This window comes from Eptatretus burgeri, chromosome 4, assembly GCF_056783735.1.
Source record: "Eptatretus burgeri isolate ZD-2024b chromosome 4, Ebu_testis_v1, whole genome shotgun sequence".
NCBI classification, from domain to species: Eukaryota; Metazoa; Chordata; class Myxini; order Myxiniformes; family Myxinidae; genus Eptatretus; species Eptatretus burgeri.
This window is the reverse complement of record NC_140964.1, coordinates 57,442,877-57,461,991: the sequence shown is the minus strand read 5'-3', so window position 1 is coordinate 57,461,991 and position 19,115 is coordinate 57,442,877. Positions and strand designations below refer to the sequence as shown.

Sequence of the window (19,115 nt, the reverse complement as noted above, 5' to 3'; positions counted from 1 at the left end):
GCCCAATAGAAATATATCGCAGAAACATAGAAGCGTAACCCTGCTTGGATGGTAGTCTAAGTCAAGCGGCTACAGCTGTGTTAGAACTACAGCCCGTTGGACCGTGGAGTTATCTGTGGTCGGCGGCTCCAGGACTGGGTGTTTGGGAGAAACTTGAGTGCTTCCCCTCGTGGCGAGCCCTGAACCTCGGACCATAACAATAAGTTGTCTTCTGTAACTGTTCTTTGATAAATTTTGTGAGTTCAATTGCTAACATAGCAAGTATGATGTCACCACATCTGTTACCAACCTGCTGTGTATCCAAGGTATTCATGAATAAATTGCTATTTTGTCTGCTTCCAGATACCCTGCATTATTCAGTCCTTGAATCCACAATCCCAGCCCAAGATTGTCAATAATTCATTGATTGGCTGGCCCCACATAGAATAGAAGGTGGAATTAATTTTGGATGGTAAAGTGGGAGTAGCAGTAGTAGTTGTAGTATCTCGTCATCACATGCTGGTTCAAAGGATGCATATCCATAATGTACAAAGGTGTACTCACCAAAACGTTGACAGGATGACTGAAATTATCGTTTTGAGCAGCCAAAGATACAGAAGCCATAGCAGTCGGGTAAAGTTGCAAGGCTACATATCCTCTCATCCAACAAGTCGCACTGCAGTAAGAGTTCAATTTGGTACATATAGGAAGGAGCCTTGTCAGAATTGATATGAATCAACTAAAAACATTGCACCAATTTAAAATGCGTAAAAATCACTTTAATTGAATCAATTTCTTTGTTATCCGTAACAAAAGTGCAATCAAAATAAAATCGTGTATCATTGAATTGCTCCATAAAAATGCATTATTGGGATTCAGTAAAAAAATTAGTGGCACCATGCATTTCACTGTGACATATTATATCATATGGTAAACTGCTGTTCTCTTGCAACTTTCTTTTCTTGGCTTCTTAGTGAAAGGCACTCGTCATTCTTGTTGTTAGCTATTGGCCGTCATGGCTCAGAGGGACAGTGTCATCCATCTGCCATCCACAGCAAAGATTTTGATCTAAATGAAGAATGACCTGTGGAATATGTTCAAGAGATTAAAGAGAGAAATCTGAATGGCGTATTACCCTTGAAAACTACCCAAAAGAGTCAATGTGTAATGGTCACATCGATTTGCAAAGCCTAAGGTAAACACCAGTATTGGGCAGCACTGTTTACTTTATAGACTGTGAGAGTTAGATATAACATGTGCTCAACATGTACAACACCAATTACAACCTAAACCACAGATGTTGAAAATGTCAGGAGGGGGCTGCATTACGAGTCACTGCCTGCCAGTGAACGTGCTGCTTTTTCATTTTGCAGCTCAGCATTCCCTATAGATGTCCCATGAATGGTTCATTTTCCTGCACCCAGCAACATGTGTCTTTGTCTCTCATAATCTACCTATGATCCATTTGTGAAGCATTTTACCAATAAGACGGTCCACTAAAGCAACGGCAAGTTGAAACGTACCCAGTAGCTTGGCATCGCACTATTTGCTTGAGAATTTGATACACAATTTCTTCAACGATTTCTTCCACCGAAATAAGTTTTGGGTACGCTAACCATTACCTCGACGTGTTTCGACTTATGAGTAACTTACAAATAACGTGCGTCGACGTGTGTCAACGATCGCATAACGTGCCTTCAACTTATGGCCAGCGTATGCGGAACGTGTGAGTCATATGCTGGCATATGTCGAAAAATTTTGAGCATGCTTAAAATTTGTCGACGTGCTCGGCGTACTACGACGTAGGCCAGCGTTCTTCAGTGTGCTCTTAACGTATACAAAACTTACCCATAACGTATTTGACGTGTGCCAGCTTATTCGGCAAATTTTTCATACGTCGGCATACGCTGGCTAAAACGTCAAGGTGTGACAGCGGCTTGACACTTCGATGTCTAGTGCGATTATGATTTGAATCGTCGAGCGGCAGCCTTTTAATAGGCTATGCCACGTGATTGTCGGCGATACGCTGCCGCGCTATGCATACATTAGACTATCGTTGGGCATACGTTGTGAACGCCGCCAAAACGCTAAGCATTCGTTGGTATAAGTTATCTATAAGTTATCGAAACGTTCTGTGTACGTTACTAATACGTTATGCATACGTCCAACTCCTTATGAATACGCCAAAAACTTTTTAAAAAGCATCAATAGTTCAGCGTACACCAGCGTTTTACATACATTTTGATACGTTGCCATACGCTGGCTAAAACGTCAAGGTGTGACAGGGCCTTAAAGGAAGGAGACACATGGGTTGAACTCGACCCATAACAGATACGCAGACACAAGCAAATGAAATAGAACAAATAATAATTCAATAACAATATTCAAATATGTACAATGACAATAATTCAAACTAGCCGAAACCCCGTCACAGACGGATTCCGTTCATTCAACCACCCTCACCAGCTCAACCACACTCGAGGGACATGCACTGGACAGGGTGCACTTGCCCCTGCCTACTCATCCCCCGCCCCTGCCCCATCCCCCCCGCCTTCAATTTGCTTACCCCCGCCCAAAAATCTAATTACCCCGGCCCCGCCCCTTAACTCCCCACCCCACTTGCCCCCAGGCATCGCCCCCCTGGCCACCCCCTCACACTCAACCCCGCATAATTCACCCCGGCCCCCGCCCCATTCCCCCCCCCCCGTCTCCTGCTTTCAACTTGCTTACCCCTGCCAAAAAATTTGCTTACCTTGTCTCCGCCTCTTTACTCCCTACTCCCGTCTCTTCATCCCCTGCCTCCGCCTCTTCTCTCCTCGCCCCCAACTCAACGAAAAGTGTTTATTCTGCTTCAGAGTTGAAAGTTGACTATTGCCACGATGTGTGATGCACTCTTACAGGTACGAAGTTTCTTTCAGTCCAGGTCACAGTACCGAGAAAAACGTGACGCGACCGCAGCTAAGAGGAGCACAAAATTGGTCCTTCAGTATAAATATATAAATTATAATAATAAAAGAAAACGTTCGGTAAACTAAATCTAAATATAATTGAGGCACTTCCACGCAGACAGAAATACAGACAAGGGAACAGAATAATCAAAGAAAAATCCCTCCTTTATGCTGGCACTTAGCTGTGTGCCAGAAATTGTCTTTATGGAACATGGAAAGAAGGCGCTTTGTCATGCACATGCAAACGCGCCCTCAAAAATGGCGCTTGGCCGCTCTCTCACAGCGGAACAAATGTTCATCAGGCAATTCATGAGCAGGATTCAACACCAAGACTGAGAGACCCCCATGCAACTTTCTCATGCAACGATCATCCTCACTGACCCGCTGCTTTTCAGAATGGCTGCCATCCCCTTCGGTTACATACACGTGCCTCGGGGTCCATTCCTCACGACCCAACCAAGAGTCAAAGGCCAGCGTCTTGCTTCACCACACAAGCCAAAATTTCCTCAGCACGAGTACAACAATCATGCCATCTTCCTCATACATCGAAGGAAAGCCATTTCATCGTGCCCTGATCTTTCACACCATCTCCTAGCAACGTTCTAGTCTCTCAACCACGTGCGTCTTTTACTCTACACTCAACCCGTCTTCACACTGACCTCATGCATGCGCTCCCAATCTCTCTCGAATACTGCGCAACCAACCCTTCTTCTTCGATGTCACGCCAAACCAAACTGCTCCTCCGGGGGCGTCACCTGCTCGCACGAAACCCGGGAAGGCCTCTACCAACTTGGTCATGTTATAAAAACGCAATTTTTCCATTTCCGGTTTGATATACAAAAACATAGGCAAAAAACTCACGAGGGGGGGGGAAATTACATATTGGAGGAATTTTCCTTAATCCCTATCTAATTAGCACTGCACCACCCCCCGTGTGGTGACAATAACACAAGCTCACAGTTTCCCTACTTAATTGCATCGAGATGTCTCCTACATGTCCACGAGCCAAGCAACTCTATACAACTCTAACTTTCCGATGAAATTCCTCCATCTACCCCACAAACATAACAATACTACGAAAACTCTAAGGAAGTGCGTGACTGAAAATTGGGTGTTTGGGTTAATTAAAACACTCCTTTTGAAGATAATTAATGGCCTTACTTAATTATATCCTTCATCAGACACATCCGCTACCTCACATGGTATGGGGTCTGAAGGCATTTCCTGGGTTTTCTCGCTGGGGTCTGAAGCCACCATGTTTTTTTGGCCTGCTCAGCCATGCTTTGACCTGGAACAGGCTGCAACAATTTTTTCATGATAAAGTTTTTTTTTTCACTTTCCTTGTTGATGTGATGTGATGTGATTTTCTCCCTGTGATGCCTTCTTCCCCTCCCCCCATGCTGCCTTATGCCACTCCCCCCACGCTGCCTTCTTCCCCTCCCATCACGCTGCCTTATGCCACTCCCCCACGCTGTCTTTTTACCTAATCCCTCATGCTACCTTCTTCCCCTCCCACCGCCCTGCCTTATGCCCCTCCACCCGTGCTGCCTTCTTACGCTCCCCGTCATGCTGCCTTCTCCCCCCCCCCCCTCCTCCCTTATGCACCTCCCCACACGCTGCATTCATCCCCTCCCCACACGCTGCCTTCTTTCCCTCACCCTCGCGCTGTCTTCTTACCCTCCCCCTTATGCAACCTTCCACTTCCCTTACGCAGCCTTCCACTCCCCTTATGTAATCTTCCCCTCCCATGACGCAGTCTTCTCCCTCCCCTTACACAGCCTTTCCCTCCCCTCGCACTGCCTTCTTCCCCTCCCCCATACTTCTTCCTTCCCCTCCCCTCGCACTGCCTTCTTCCCCTCCCCTCATGCTGCCCCTCTTCCCCTCCCCTCATGCTGCCTTCTTCCTCTCCCCCAACGCTGCCCTTCCCCTCCCCCACGCTGCCCTTCCCCTCCCCCACTACCTTCTTCCCCTCTCCCTGTGCTGCCTTATTCCCCTCCGCATCGTGCTGCCTTCTTTCCTTCCCCCCACGCTGCCTTCTTCCCCTCTCCCCGTGCTGCCTTATTCCCCTCCGCATTGTGCTGCCTTCTTTCCTTCCCCCACGCTGCCTTCTTCCCTTCCCCACCCTCCCATGCTGCATTCTTCCCTTCCCCACCCTCCCATGCAGCCTTCTTCCCCACCCTCCCATGCAGCCTTCTTCCCCTCCCCCATGATGCCTTCTTCCCCTCCTCCTGTGTTCCCCCCCCCCAATCCAAAGCCTTCCCCCCATTGCGCTGCCCCACCCCCAAGTGCTGCCTTCCCTTCCCACCTCTTATTCTATCCTCCTCTCCGCTCCCCCACCATACAACTCTCGGGATGTCGAGGAGAGTAAGGAGTGTCAAAGAATATGTGAATTGGACAAATGAAAGCATTTGGTTTTTTAAATACAGTTTTCTTTCCGCTCCAGCTTCCGCTCCGGCTCCCGCTCCGGCTCCCTCACACCCAAGCATACAAATAAAAAGGTTATTGGTAAGTTTAAAGATGAATTGGGTAGGAAGGTCATGAGTGAATTTATAGGATTGAGATCAAAGTCTTATGCTTTCATGTATATTGATAATAATAACATTGAAAGGTGTGATAAGAAGCTAAAGGGAATAAAGAAAAATATAATCAAGGAAACAATAAACTTTAAACATTATTACAACTGTTTAACCTTAAAGAAGGAAGAGTACAGAAAAATGAATACAAGAAGAAGTTATAAACATCAATTATATACAGAAGAGGTAAATAAGAAAGCATTAGGAGTTTTTGATGATAAAATATATATTTTAGAAAATGGAATCAATATTCTCCCTTATGGTTGTAAGTATAAGTGTTAAGATATTGGGTTGGGAATTTTAACAGGCTACTGCCATCTTTTTACTGATTTATAAATGATAGAACCAAGCAATAACCAAACCAAAGATTGGAGATGTAATCAGCCTTGGTATTTATATGGGAAACATAAAGAATATGAGAAATATCAAATAAGTCTTATTGAAGAAATAACCGGGGTAAAAGTAGATAAAACAAATAAGCAGATAAATATAATTACAAATAAGTTGGAGGATGTAAAGAAAAAAATTAATATCCTTGAATGGACTGAAAACTTTGATGGTTATCAATTGAACAATGGAAAAACAATTTACTACAATCTCAAAATGATATGTGGATCAGGAGGTGGTCAGACAAGAACATTAAGAGAAGTTTATCATTTCATTTCTGCACAACAAAGACACATAAACCAAGAACCAAGTTCCAAGTTATTCTTTGTGAATATACTCGATGGAAATGAATGTTATAAGAAAATTAAGTTATTCCCTGAAGTAGAACATGGGCAAATATTTGTTGGTTCACTCTTTGAGTGGAATGAAAATATAAAAGGGAAGAAGTGCCTTAATCAGTAAGTCTCAATCTTTCATAGTCTCAACTTTACATTTGCTTTTATGGGAGGGAAGGGGATAGGTGGGGAGAAAATCAGTCTCAACTTTACATTTGCTTGTATGGGAGGGAAGGGGATAGGTGGGGAGAAAATCAGTCTCCTATTTGGGGCTTTTGGGGCTCGAGTCAGAAAGTTTTTCCCTTTTCCCCCATTCATTTGAATTGGAGTCCTAGAAACCCCATTTATCATCTACTTCTGTGTAGACATGCCGAGTATCTACTATAAATGGATGAGGTGTGTGTGTGTGTGTATTTGTTTGTGTGTGTGTGTGTGTGTGTGTGTGTGTGTGTGTGTGTGTGTGTGTGTGTGTGTGTGTGTGTGTGTGTGTGTGTGTCATACTTTTTGTGTATATTAATTGTGCACGTCTATTCATTAAGTATGCACGATTGAAGCAGACCTTTTGACCCTTTAAACTGCTGAGACCCCTTCGACCTTTGAAGACACCGATGACCCAAAACACACAAAAGTTCCCGATGACCCAAAAGACTCAGAAAATGTGTGTGTGTGTGTGTGTGTGTGTGTGTGTGTGTGTGTGTGTGTGTGTGTGTGTGTGTGTGTGTGTGTGTGTGTGTGTGTGTGTGTGTGTGTGTGTGTGTGTGTGTGTGTGTGTGTGTGTGTGTGTGTGTGTGTGTGTGTGTGTGTGTGTGTGTGTGTGTGTGGTCGAGAGAGAAAAGGTGGGGGGGAATGTTTTTTATAGAGTTCTACAAGAGCATTCTGATGTGGAATATGATACACCAAAATGATCGTCATGACCTCCTGAGTTTATGAGGTTAACTCACTATTAAAATCCATGAGAATTCCCATGTTTTTAACACACACCATGTTAGGGTGCAGAAAGCAGCTTAATGCATCCTTCTACCATGGCATGGCATTCTATTTACAAAATAATAACAAAAACAATGATAACATTGCAACAAAGCATCTTCTTCTTCTTCCTCTTTCGGCTTGCTCCCGTTTGGGGTCGCCACAGCGGATCAACCGTCTCCATTTCGCTCTATCCTCCACATCTTCCATTGACACTCCAACCACCCGCATATCCGCCCTCACCGTATCCATGAACCTCTTCTTTGGCCTTCCTCTTCTCCTCCTGCCTGGCGGCTCCATCTTCAAATCCTTCTCCTGATATACTCCGTTTCCCTCCTGTGCACATGTCCAAACCATCTCAATCTCGCCTCTCTCACTTTGTCTCCAAACCGTCCTACCTGCGCTGTCCCTCTAATATACTCATTTCTTATCCTGTCCATCCTCGTCACTCCCAACAAGAATCACAGCATCTTTAACTCTGCCACCTCCAGCTCTGCTTCCTGTCTTTTTATTGGTGCCACCGCCTCCAAACCATACAACATAGCTGGTCTCACTACCGTCTTATATACTTTCCCCTTCACTCTTGCAGCTACCCTTCTGACACAAATCACTCCTGCAACTCTTCTCCACCCACTCCATCCTGCCTGCACTCTCTTTTTCACTTCTCTCCCACACTCTCCGTTACTTTGGACAGTTGATCCCAAGTATTTAAACCAATCCACCTTCCCCACCTCAACTCCTTGCAACCGCACCATACCACCACCCTCCCTCTCATTTACGCACATGTACTCCGTCTTACTCCGACTGACTATCATTCCCCTTCTCTCCAGTGCGTACCTCCACCTCTCGAGGCTCGCCTCAGCCTGCTCCCTACTCTCCCTACAGATCATGATGTCATCCGCGAACATCATAGTCCATCGGGACTCCAGTCTGATCTCGTCCGTCAACCTGTCCATCACCATTGCAAACAGAAAAGGGCTCAGAGTCGATCCTTGGTGCAATCCCACTTTTACCTGAAACCGGTCCGTCATTCCTACCGCACACCTCACCGCTATCACACTGTCCTCATACATATCCTGCACAATCCTCACATACTTCTCCACCACTCCCGACTTCCTCATACAATACCACAACTCCTCTCTTGGCACCCTATCATAAGCTTTCTCTAAATCCACAAACACACAATGTAACTCCTTCTGGCCTTCCCTATACTTCTCCATCAACATTCTCAAAGCAAACATCGCATCAGTGGTGCTCTTTCCTGGCATAAACCCACATTGCTGCTCACAGATCGTCACCTCTCCTCTCAACCGAGCTTCCACTCCTCTTTCCCACAACTTCATGGTGTGGCTTAACAACTTTATCCCTCTGTAATTTCCACAGCTCTGCACATCACCCTTATTCTTGAAAATCGGAACCAGTACACTTAATCTCCACTCCTCCGGCATCCTCTCACTTTCCAAGACTTTATTAAACAATCTGGTTAACAACCCCACTGCCATCTCTCCTAAGCACTTCCATGCCTCCACTGGTATACCATCTGGGCCAACCGCCTTTCCACTTTTCATCCTCTTCATAGCAGTCCTCACTTCATCCTTACTGATCCACCCCACTTCCAGATTCACTATCTCCACCTCTTCCAACCTTCTCTCTCTCATTTTCTTCATTCATCAGCTCCTCAAAGTACTCCATCCACCTTCTCAACACACTCTCCTCGCTCGTCAGCACATTCCCATTTACGTCCTTCATCACCCTAACCTGCAGCACATCCTTCCCAGCTCGGTCCCTCTGTCTTGCCAATCGGTATAAATCCTTTTCCCCTTCTTTTGTATCCAACTTCTCATACAGCTCGTCATATGCCTTTTCCTTGGCCTTTGCCACATCTCTCTTTGCCTTTCGCCGCCACTCCTTGTACTCCTGCCTACTTTCTTCATCTCTCTGACTATCCCACTTCTTTTTCGCCAACCCCTTCTTCCTTATACTTTCCTGTACTTCCTCATTCCACCACCAAGTCTCCTTATCTTCCTTCCTCTGTCCAGATGTCACACCAAGTACCTTCCTTGCTATCTCCCTCACCACTTCTGCTGTAGTTGCCCAATCATCCCACCCCTCTTTACCACCATCCAACGCCTGTCTCACCTCCTCCCTAAATTTCATGCAAATCTTCCTCCTTCAGCTTCCACCATCTGGTCCTTGGTTCAGCCCTCACTCTCTTCCTCAACCTCACCTCTAAAATCATCCTACAGACCACCAATCGATGCTGTCGAGCTACACTCTCCCCTACCACCACCTTACAGTCATGAATCTCTTTCAGGTTGCATCTCCTGCTTAAGATGTAATCCACCTGTGTGCACTTTCCTCCACTCTTGTATGTCATCCTGTGTTCCTCCTTCTTCTTGAAATACGTGTTTACCACTGCCATTTCCATTCTTTTTGCAAACTCTACCACCATTTGCCCTTCCACATTTCTCTTGTTGAGACCGTACCTACCCATCACCTCCTCATCCTCATTATTCCCTTCCCCAACATGTCCATTGAAATCTGCTCCAATCACCACTCTTTCATCCTTGGATACACTCTCCACCACTTCATCTAACTCACTCCAGAAATCTTCTTTATACTCCATCTCACACCCCATATGTGGGGCATATGCACTGATGACATTCATCATCACCCCTTCAATTTCCAACTTCACACTCATCACTCGGTCAGACACCCTCCTCACCTCCAATACCCTCTTGACATAATCTTCCTTCAGGATTACCCCGACACCATTTCTCCTCCCATCCACACCATGGTAGAACAGTTTGAAACCACCTCCAATGCTCCTCGCCTTACTCCCCATCCACTTGGTCTCTTGTACACACAGTATGTCCACCTTTCTTCTCTCCATCATATCAGCCAACTCTCGCCCTTTGCCAGTCATCGTCCCAACATTCAGAGTTCCAACTCTCACCTCCACACTTCTACCCTTCCCCCTCTCCCACTGCCTCCGGACTCGCCTTCCCCGTCTCCTTCTCCTCCTTCGCCCAGCAGTAGCACAACATTGCAACAAAGCATACAGTATATTAATTAATACCAACAATACTTACAACAATATAAGAATACAGTAGTTGTATAATTTGGCAATAATAATAACGAACATATAATCCCCATGTTAGCCCCAAACACATCTGGGCTTGGTGAAGGGCAAGCCAATGCTCAAGCAGTACAGCAAGCAGATATGTAACAAGGCTGTGAAGACCAATGAAAATTTGGTTCATTGGACTCATGGGCCCACTAGTATATGAAACCATTTTGCCAAATTTCTGTATAACCCATACCCGTCATTACACACGGTTTAGTTCCCCCAGAATTGCAGACATGATGACTTCTAATACCCCACTGTGTGGCACTATATGATACACATTTACATCGAGAGAATTTGGGTCTTCCCCTCAACCTGATCCTCCCTGGGATACGATTTTTTTTTTAAACCACGTAAAACCTTCCCGTGCACCGCACGAGTGCAACCACCAGTTTTCAACTCATTCCGTCCAGCAGTTCGAGTCCATAGATGACAAACAAACATATAAACAAACAAAACACACAAACACTTCTCAAATTATGGAAAAATTCGGTGAACTCGTGCTTTTCAGTCTCAATATTGTGAAATTGCAAGCCTGGATAACTGAGTACCTTTTGCACTGATGGGATGGTAGTCATAACACATGTTATTACCTCCACCAGTGAAGGTGGATGGAGGTCATATATTCAACCCCTGTTTGTTTGCCTGTATGAATTTGTCTGTGAGCAGGATATCTCAAAAATGTTATAGACTAATACAGATGAAAGTTGATGGACAGGTTGGGTGTGTGACAAGGACGAATTGATTTGACTTTGGTGAAGATCCTTATCCGTGCAAAAAAAAATGCTTGTGCCAAATAAATAAAGTTTGACATCATTTCAAGCTCAAAGTTGAATTTACTTCATTATTCTATTTTTTTTTTCAATTCCCAGTGGAAGAGAAAAGCGATTCATGAGCAATTACTAAAGACAATGGAGATTAGAAAGAGCAAGATTGACCGCAATAAATCTAAAAAGTAAATAAAGGAGCAAACAAAGGATGATAAATGTGAAAAGTACAAAATACGTCCCATGGACCCTGGTCGGTTCCGACTTCATCGATATTGGATGTATTCATTAACATTCATTGTTTTTATTCTGGCCCAAATGAACTTCATCCTCATTAAGACTCATTATCTTTCTTCCTGGGCAAAAATTCAGAAAAATCGCTCAGACAAGCTGCAGACTTTGTTCCAGAGAACCATTATACCAAACGAGAAGCAAAAACTATGAATAGTCTCCGAGTTTTAGGACTTTGAAGATTAATTGATTAGACTAATTAACTAAGTCAATTGGTGACAAATCAGAAATTTTATTGCGGGAGGTTCTGCGGCATCTCCCCACGTATCATCCCTCCGAGTTTTAAGTCATTCTGACCACAGGTCGCAGAATAATGATCGGAAGATTAATTGTGGACAGACGGACGGACGGACGGATCGATGGACATGGACCCCCATTTTATAAGTCACTTCCTTCGGAACTGACTAAAAAGGGATGATAAATGTGAAAAGTACAAAATGGATGATAAAAGTGAAAGGCAAATGCACATCAGTTTAGCAAAAAGAGAAAGAAAAAGGAGGCGAAAAGTTTGAGTGCACAGACTGTTCAAGTCTGCAAGACTTGTGAAGAAAGAAAAAAAATTAAGAGGGCCAGGGAGTGGAAACAAAGACAAAGGAAACAGAAGGGAAGTGGGAAGGTATACCAGCAATGAGAAGAAGATCGCGAAAGACGAGGAAAAGTGCCAAATGTCATGGTTGTCAAAGTATCCGAAAATATTGCATTGTCGGTTGAACTCTCGGGACTGGGATGGAGTTATCTGAAATGAAAAAGCGTCAAACAATCGATTCAGTACATTATTGGTTACATTTGCAATCATCAAAGTATATATTGACAGGACATCTTTGCATCATACTGCATGGTATTTTAACAGAAAAACTTTATCACTTTATCCCTCCAATCCACAACCACCATCCTTTCGACCCCCATTAACACTCCCCAAGCTAACCTCTTTCCGAGTTTCCAGTTTTGCGATTGAGAGTTTGTGGCTGTATCCATCTTGTTCACCCCGTGTCCTACTCTTACCCTCAGCAAATCCCTTATCTCCCCAAGTCTTCCTCTTTTTGTCCCTCGACCCTGCTGATGGGATGTCCCCCCACCCCCCTTTTTCTCCTGTTCTTTTAGTTCTGTTACGTGCTGATCCTTTTTTTGCTCGAGTTCCTCTACGAGCCTCAACACCGTTTACAAAAAAGCATGATACAGTGTTTTTGTTGCAATAAAAACTTCATTGTATGCTTGGGTGTGATATACAGGCATACAACTCTGGGCAGTATACCATTATGATAATGTTCATATTCTGAATAAGAATTTTCAGGAATGCCTGCATTCACTGTATGTTGGGCAAAATTTATTGAAGTGAAGGAAGGAAAAAAGAAAAGAAAAGAAGGAAGGCATGAAAGTAGAACTGAAAGTAAACACAAACCTGCCAACTGTATGTTGAGCTCGTGAAGAAGAAGATTCCAATAGCCCAAAAAACACCAGCAATGACAAAGAGTATCACTGTGCAGAAGACTGGCCATCCTTGATGCTTCTTCAAAGACAAAGATAATACAAAAGATGAAAACAATAAAAATAATGATGACAATCAGAATGATACAGAAAAAAACCCCCACAACCCCACCCCTCCCCACATTTTAACACCCTGGTGATAACCCCGAGCCTACCACACTTTTTTCCTCCCTCCATCCCCACAATGAAATTACTTCGTTAGCTTGAAGGATTTATTACCCCATGCATGAAGCACAAAGCAGAGTTAAGCGATATTATTGGTTCACTCTTTTTGTCTGTCCGTCTGTCCGTCCGTCTGTCTGTCTCTGTCTACAAATGTCAGTCAATGATCGAGGAACTACCGAATTTCAATTGAATTCAATATTTCGAACACTGTAGGACATGAATCAGATCATGAATCAGAACACAAACCTGCAGTTTAGCAGTACTCTGGCTCTGAATTTGCCAAAATGTATGGAATCTTGTCCTGAGTACGCAATAAGTTAATCAACTTTGGTTCACGAGTCAGGAAGTGACCACTATATTCGTTATGGGTGTGTGTCTGTCTGTCTGTCCCGAGCATAGCTCTGTGGGTTTTGATCCGATCCTGATAAAATTTGGGTGGGAGGTGTATATCATGATCTAGTTGTGTTTTCCTGAGAATGGGCGTGCTGCGCCCATTATGGGCGGAGCAACACCCAAAAACATGTGTTTTTAGGGGGTAGCCGGTTTCAAGTTACATCGTCTCTGAGGGGTTTTGTCGAATCTGGCAGCGGTTTCAGCATTTGGTTAGCACAATGGCACCTGCATCGCCCCACGGAGCTCGATTTTTCATTTTCATCCCAAAGTCAAGGTCACAAGGTCAAAAACTTAGAAAATTGCAAATTTTGACGTAAAAATCGTACGACCACCCAAACTTAGAGAGCTAGGATGACAATATTTTTTATGCATAATCTTGAGGTCATTCCCCACCTAAAGTCTTGAAACCATTTTTCTCTATCTCGAACACCTTGCCCGTGGCGCCCCCTTCAAGTTTGTTTTTACGCTGATTTCATCAAAGTATGGATAATCCGAGGAGTGTGAAATGCCATATAGCCTATATATGACGTTATATTGTTCCTGGAATGTTCCAGAGGAAGTTTTGCACCAAAGGTCATAATCCTTGACCTTTGACCTTTAAAGGCCACAAAGGTCAAATTTTCAAAGTTGTGGGAATCGAACCGGGTTTTCGACCTTCTTCGACGAACTAACTCCAATAAGCTATAGCACGCATTCTGTTTCCTTATTTTAATGTCCACAACATTGTTTTATGACCTTTAAAGGTTATGGAAAGGTCAAATTTTGAAAGTTGTCGAATGAAACCGGGTTTTCGACATTTTGCAGCTGTTGATTGAAGGCCACTATAATTAATTATAACTTGGTCAAACATTATCACATTGTCTCATCCTTGACTTCTGAAACAATCTACATCGTCAAATACCGCTCGTGAACCATCGTCGTCTTCAGACTTGTCTGTCTTGCAGTCGACAGTCAAGCAAAACTGAAAATCATTCCAAACAGGAAACTTACTATTTTAGGGGCTTTATAAAGGAAACAAACAACAGGCATGAAGAACTAATATAATGTGTTAACTAAGGTGATGTAAAAGACGGTGCATCAATGGTGGTAAACGTTTAAAGTTTTGGGTTTTTTTCTTCAGCCTTTAAAACTGTTAGAAATACAAAGAAACCAGACACACGTGGAGGCCATTCAGCCCATCATGCCTGCGTGGACACCATACTAATTTATCAACACAAGATCCAAAGAAGAAAATGCAAACATATACAGTGTGTGTGTGTGTGTGTGTGTGTGTGTGTGTGTGTGTGTGTGTGTGTGTGTGTGTGTGTGTGTATGTATATATATATATATATATATATATATATATATATATATATATATATATATATATATATATATATATATATATATATGATTTTAAAATGTATATATATATATATATTTATTTTAAGTTTTTGTAGTTTTTGTGTTTTTTTTTTCTTCCCCTCAGGGGAGGGGGCATGAGCTTGGTTAAGAACACACAAATGAACCACACAACACCCCTTGACAACACCCCCACCAACAGCACTCCGTACACATGCACACAATCACCCATCAATGCTCAAACTCCCTAAAAGTCCTGCGAACATCCCTGTACCCCTCGATCTTCATAACTTCCAGGTACCTATCTGATTCTAATTTAAACTCATCCACTGTTTCTGCTGTCACTACCTTTCCAGGGAGACCATTCCATGCAATAACTACCATCTTAACTCTCTCCTTCTTTACTCTCAGGCTGTGGCCCCTGGTCCTATCACTGTCTACTCTGTTGAATAATTCATCTTCACTTATTTTATCTATACCTTTCATTATCTTAAACATCTCCATCATATCTCCTCATAACCGCCTCCTTGCTTGTGAATAAAGCTCTGTTACTTCAGCCGCTCTTCATAGCTGAGTTTAGCTAGCCCCGGAATCAATCCAGTAATATATATTTTTTATATATATATATATATATATATATATATATATATATATATATATATCTCTCTCTCTCTCTCTCTCTCTCTCTCTCTCTCTCTCTCTCTCTCTCTCTCTCTCTCTCTCTCTCTCTCTCTCTCTCTCTCTCTCTCTCTCTCTCTCTCTCACTCTCTCTCTCTCTCTCTCTCTCTCTCTCTCTCTCTCTCTCTCTCTCTATATATATATCTCTATCTCTCTCTATCTCTCTCTCTCTCTCTCTCTCTCTCTCTCTCTCTCTCTCTCTCATCTATGTCCTACCTGAGTTGTGGTGACAAAAACTCCACACAATATTCTAGATGTGGCCTCACTAAATTCCTATACAATGTTAACACCACATCTTTTGATTTATCATTGATCCACCTCTGAATAAAACCTAAAACCCTATTTGCTCTACCTATAGCTGCCTGGCATTGTGCTGTCTGCTTACCTCCCATATCCATTAACACCCCCAGATCCTTCTCCTCTGTGACACACTCCAAAATTACCCCTTACATCCTGTAATCTCTATTTTCATTGTTCTTTCCCATCTCCAACACCTTACACTTGCTTCGGTTAAATTGCATCTGACAATCTTTTGCCAAATCTCTGCAAGGACAAATACTTTCCTGAATCTGATCACCACCCCCTCTGCTATCCACCTCAACTCAAAGCTTTGTGTCATCTGCAAATTTGGAAAGCCTACTTTTCACCCAACTATCCAAATCGTTGATGTAAATCATGAATAGTAATGGTCCGAGTACTGATCCCTGAGGTACCGCAATACTTGCATCCTCCCAGAAAGACATCCTCCCACTCACAGCCACTCTTTGCTTCTGACCACTAAGCCAGTTTGCAATCCAAACCTGATCAGCCACTCCACAAGCCCTCACTTTGGCTAACAACCTCCGATGTGGTGCCTTATCAAATGCCTTCTTTAAGTCTAGATATACTATGTCCACTGCCATTCCCTCATCCACCCAAGCAGACACTGCTTCATAGAAGTCTAAAAGATTTGTTAAACAGGAACTACCTTTGGTAAACCCATGCTGACTACCATTAACTAGTTTGTATTTGTTTAAATGGTTCCTCATCTGGTCCTTAATTAATGTCTCTAACACCATCCCCACAACTGAAGTCAAACTAACAGGTCTATAGTTTCCCAATTCTTCTCTGGATCCTTTCATAAATAATGGTGTTACATTTGCTGCCATCCAATCCTCCGGTACCTGTCCTGACTCCAGTGAACTATTGAAAATATCCGTTAACATCTCACTTTCCTGCTCAGCTACCTCCCTCAATACTATTGGGTGCATATTCTCTGGACCCGGAGCCTTGTCTTCTGTTAGATTGCCTCCACTCCAACCTGGATGTTCTGCAAAAAAAAAAATTTATTTCAATTTAATTATATACTTGAACACTATAGAACACAAATCACCTTGTTGGCACTTCCATAAACCTCCAGTTTAGCAGTACTTAGACAAAATTTTATGCCATCCTGACCAATCAAATTTGCCGCTCACGCTCTCAGCGGTGGGGAACATCGACATTAAGACAACATCATGGCTCGGAGGAAATATAGACTGTGCTCAAGAATGCAAAGCAAGAGTTAAAAAGACACTGACCATGTCTTTTTTTTCTCAAGATCGCATGTGGTAAGGTGTTCTATGAATTCCCTAATTTAATCCGGTGTTGGTGTTGTGCAGGCATCATGGGCTGAATTGGCCTCCTGCATCAAAGTTCCTTGTTGAGGCAATGATGGGTAATTATAATAATAAAGAATAACTGGTGTCAAAAGCTTCAGCATAGTTCTGTAATCTTATGCCTCACCACCATTATCCTTACTTTTATTAAAATCAGGATCTGGGGGTGGTGACATATATGGGGGCAGGGGAGGAAGGGTAAGCAGACAGTACAATGCCAAGCAGCTGTAGGTAAAGCTAATAGGGTTGGAACGCTGTTGGTAAAGTTTTGGAAAACTAGAGGTAAAAAAACAGCTATCGGTAAAATTTAGGTTGTATTCGTCGGGAAATAAATTAGAAATCAAAAGAGGTAGTGTTAACACTGTACAGGAATTTAGTGAGGTGAGGCTTCATCTGGAATATTGTTACGTGGAAAGGGGGGATCCATAGCTAGACTGTGGTAAGTGAAACATGGTCCGTGCATTATGAGTCAGTTAGATTGCCATCGAACAGGTGCCTGTCAAAGTAAGTCATCTTGTAAAATGTGATGTTGAGGAGGTAACGTACGTAATTTATAGACAGAATAGTCAGGATAATATTGAATGCGTAAACACCTCTTGTTTGCAGGTGGGGCCAGGTGAGGACTTCCCATCACAAAAAGGCACATGTGTCACATGCGTGCAAAATGGCTGTCACAATCTCTCTGGCCAGTTTGTCAGCCATGGTGACATAATGTGCTGTAGGTTGCGGAAGAGGAGATTGATTTTTATTTTCATTGGGTTGCCCCATAGGTGGGACGGCCTGGAGGAAGACTCAGCCCAGAAGGATGAGGAGGGGTCGAGAGAACAGATACACTGGAGCTCCTGGCATAGATAAGGAATCAGAGTAAGAAGTGCATTAAGAGAGGGTCATAAGAGCCTGGTTCATGGTGTCCATCCTGAGGCGCTGATCGCCGCTGGCTCACTTCATCTTTGACCCACTTTGTCGGTGGCTTGCATAATGGATTGCAGCATCGCCTTTCACCCTGCTCACACTCTCACGATGTCTCTCCAAAAGGACCGTTTAGAAAAAACCCCAATCTACTTTCTCAACATTCCTCTGGATTCCAGAGTCTGGAAGAAATCCTTTCATTCAAGCTTCTGGGTCTCACTATCTGCCATGATCTTTCCTGGGAAATCTACATTTCCAACCTGGCCTCCAAAGCCAGTCGCCGACTGGGAATCCTCCATTGGGCAAAGTCTTTCCTCGGCTAACCTGAGCTGCTGACCACATACAAAACTTGTATCCACAGCGTGATGGAGTACTGCTCTTCCCTCTGGGCTGCTGCTCCTGTCTTTCACCTTTCTCGGCTTCACACTGTGGAAACCAAGGTATTTCGGATCATTGGTATCTTGCACGATGAGACTGAGTCTTTGGGCCTCTCACGCTCTCCCCGCAGGCGGGTCGGTGGTCTTTCTGTGTTCTACCGTCTCCTCCCCGGTGACGCCCCCTGCTCTGGCTGCGATATGTCCCCCCCCACCCAATATTTCCGCAGGGTGCTCAAGATCTGCCAGCAACCCCCTTCTGGTAAAACTACGAAAATCACAAATCACTGCTCACCTTCACTCTTTCATTCCTCCTTTTTCCCACCTTTGGAATAAACTCCCACACTCTCTTCAATCCCATTCTTACCTCCAGGCCTTCAAAACAGCTGTTCACCACCACCTCTTATCTTCCCCCCATCCAAAACCTCGATCTTTTATACCCCCCCCCGCCCCCCTTAATCCAACCCAAACCCACCTCCTTCCAATTCCCTGCATTCCTTCCTGAAAGTCCCTGTAATGTCCATCTTGTATGTCACCGTTTTCCCATTTTCCCGCCCCACCCTTCTCCCTTCCACAGATGTCCTAATGTTACTGTTCCCCACTGTTTTTTCCTTCCCTTTCCTGCCACTCTTGTCTCATTTCTTGACCGTTTCGGAAATCCGAGGAGACATTTACAAGACCTCCAGCGCTGAGGTGAACACGTTGGTGAGCCTCAAATATGACAATATATTGTGTACAGTTTTGATCGCTACATCTGAGG

At 43.8% G+C, this 19,115-nt stretch overlaps 1 protein-coding gene across 4 annotated transcripts in view; it reads right to left on the bottom strand.

Annotated features, from left to right (window-relative positions):
• Window positions 1-736: 736 nt before the first annotated feature.
• LOC147028117 (SID1 transmembrane family member 1-like) overlaps window positions 737-19,115 on the bottom strand; it is a 101,252-nt gene continuing 82,873 nt past the window's right edge. For 2 of the 4 annotated variants that reach the window (XM_085878201.1, XM_085878203.1), the window contains exons 22-24: window positions 12,773-12,880; window positions 11,996-12,109; window positions 5,221-7,524 (exon numbers count right to left, since the gene is read on the bottom strand). In XM_085878201.1, coding sequence (XP_085734327.1) covers window positions 7,258-7,524; window positions 11,996-12,109; window positions 12,773-12,880 — 489 coding nt within the window. In that variant the 3' untranslated portion in view covers window positions 5,221-7,257. Of the gene's footprint in view, window positions 1,064-5,220; window positions 7,525-11,995; window positions 12,110-12,772; window positions 12,881-19,115 lie in introns of those variants that run through there. The other 2 variants (XM_085878204.1, XM_085878202.1) reach the window with 2 other exon arrangements.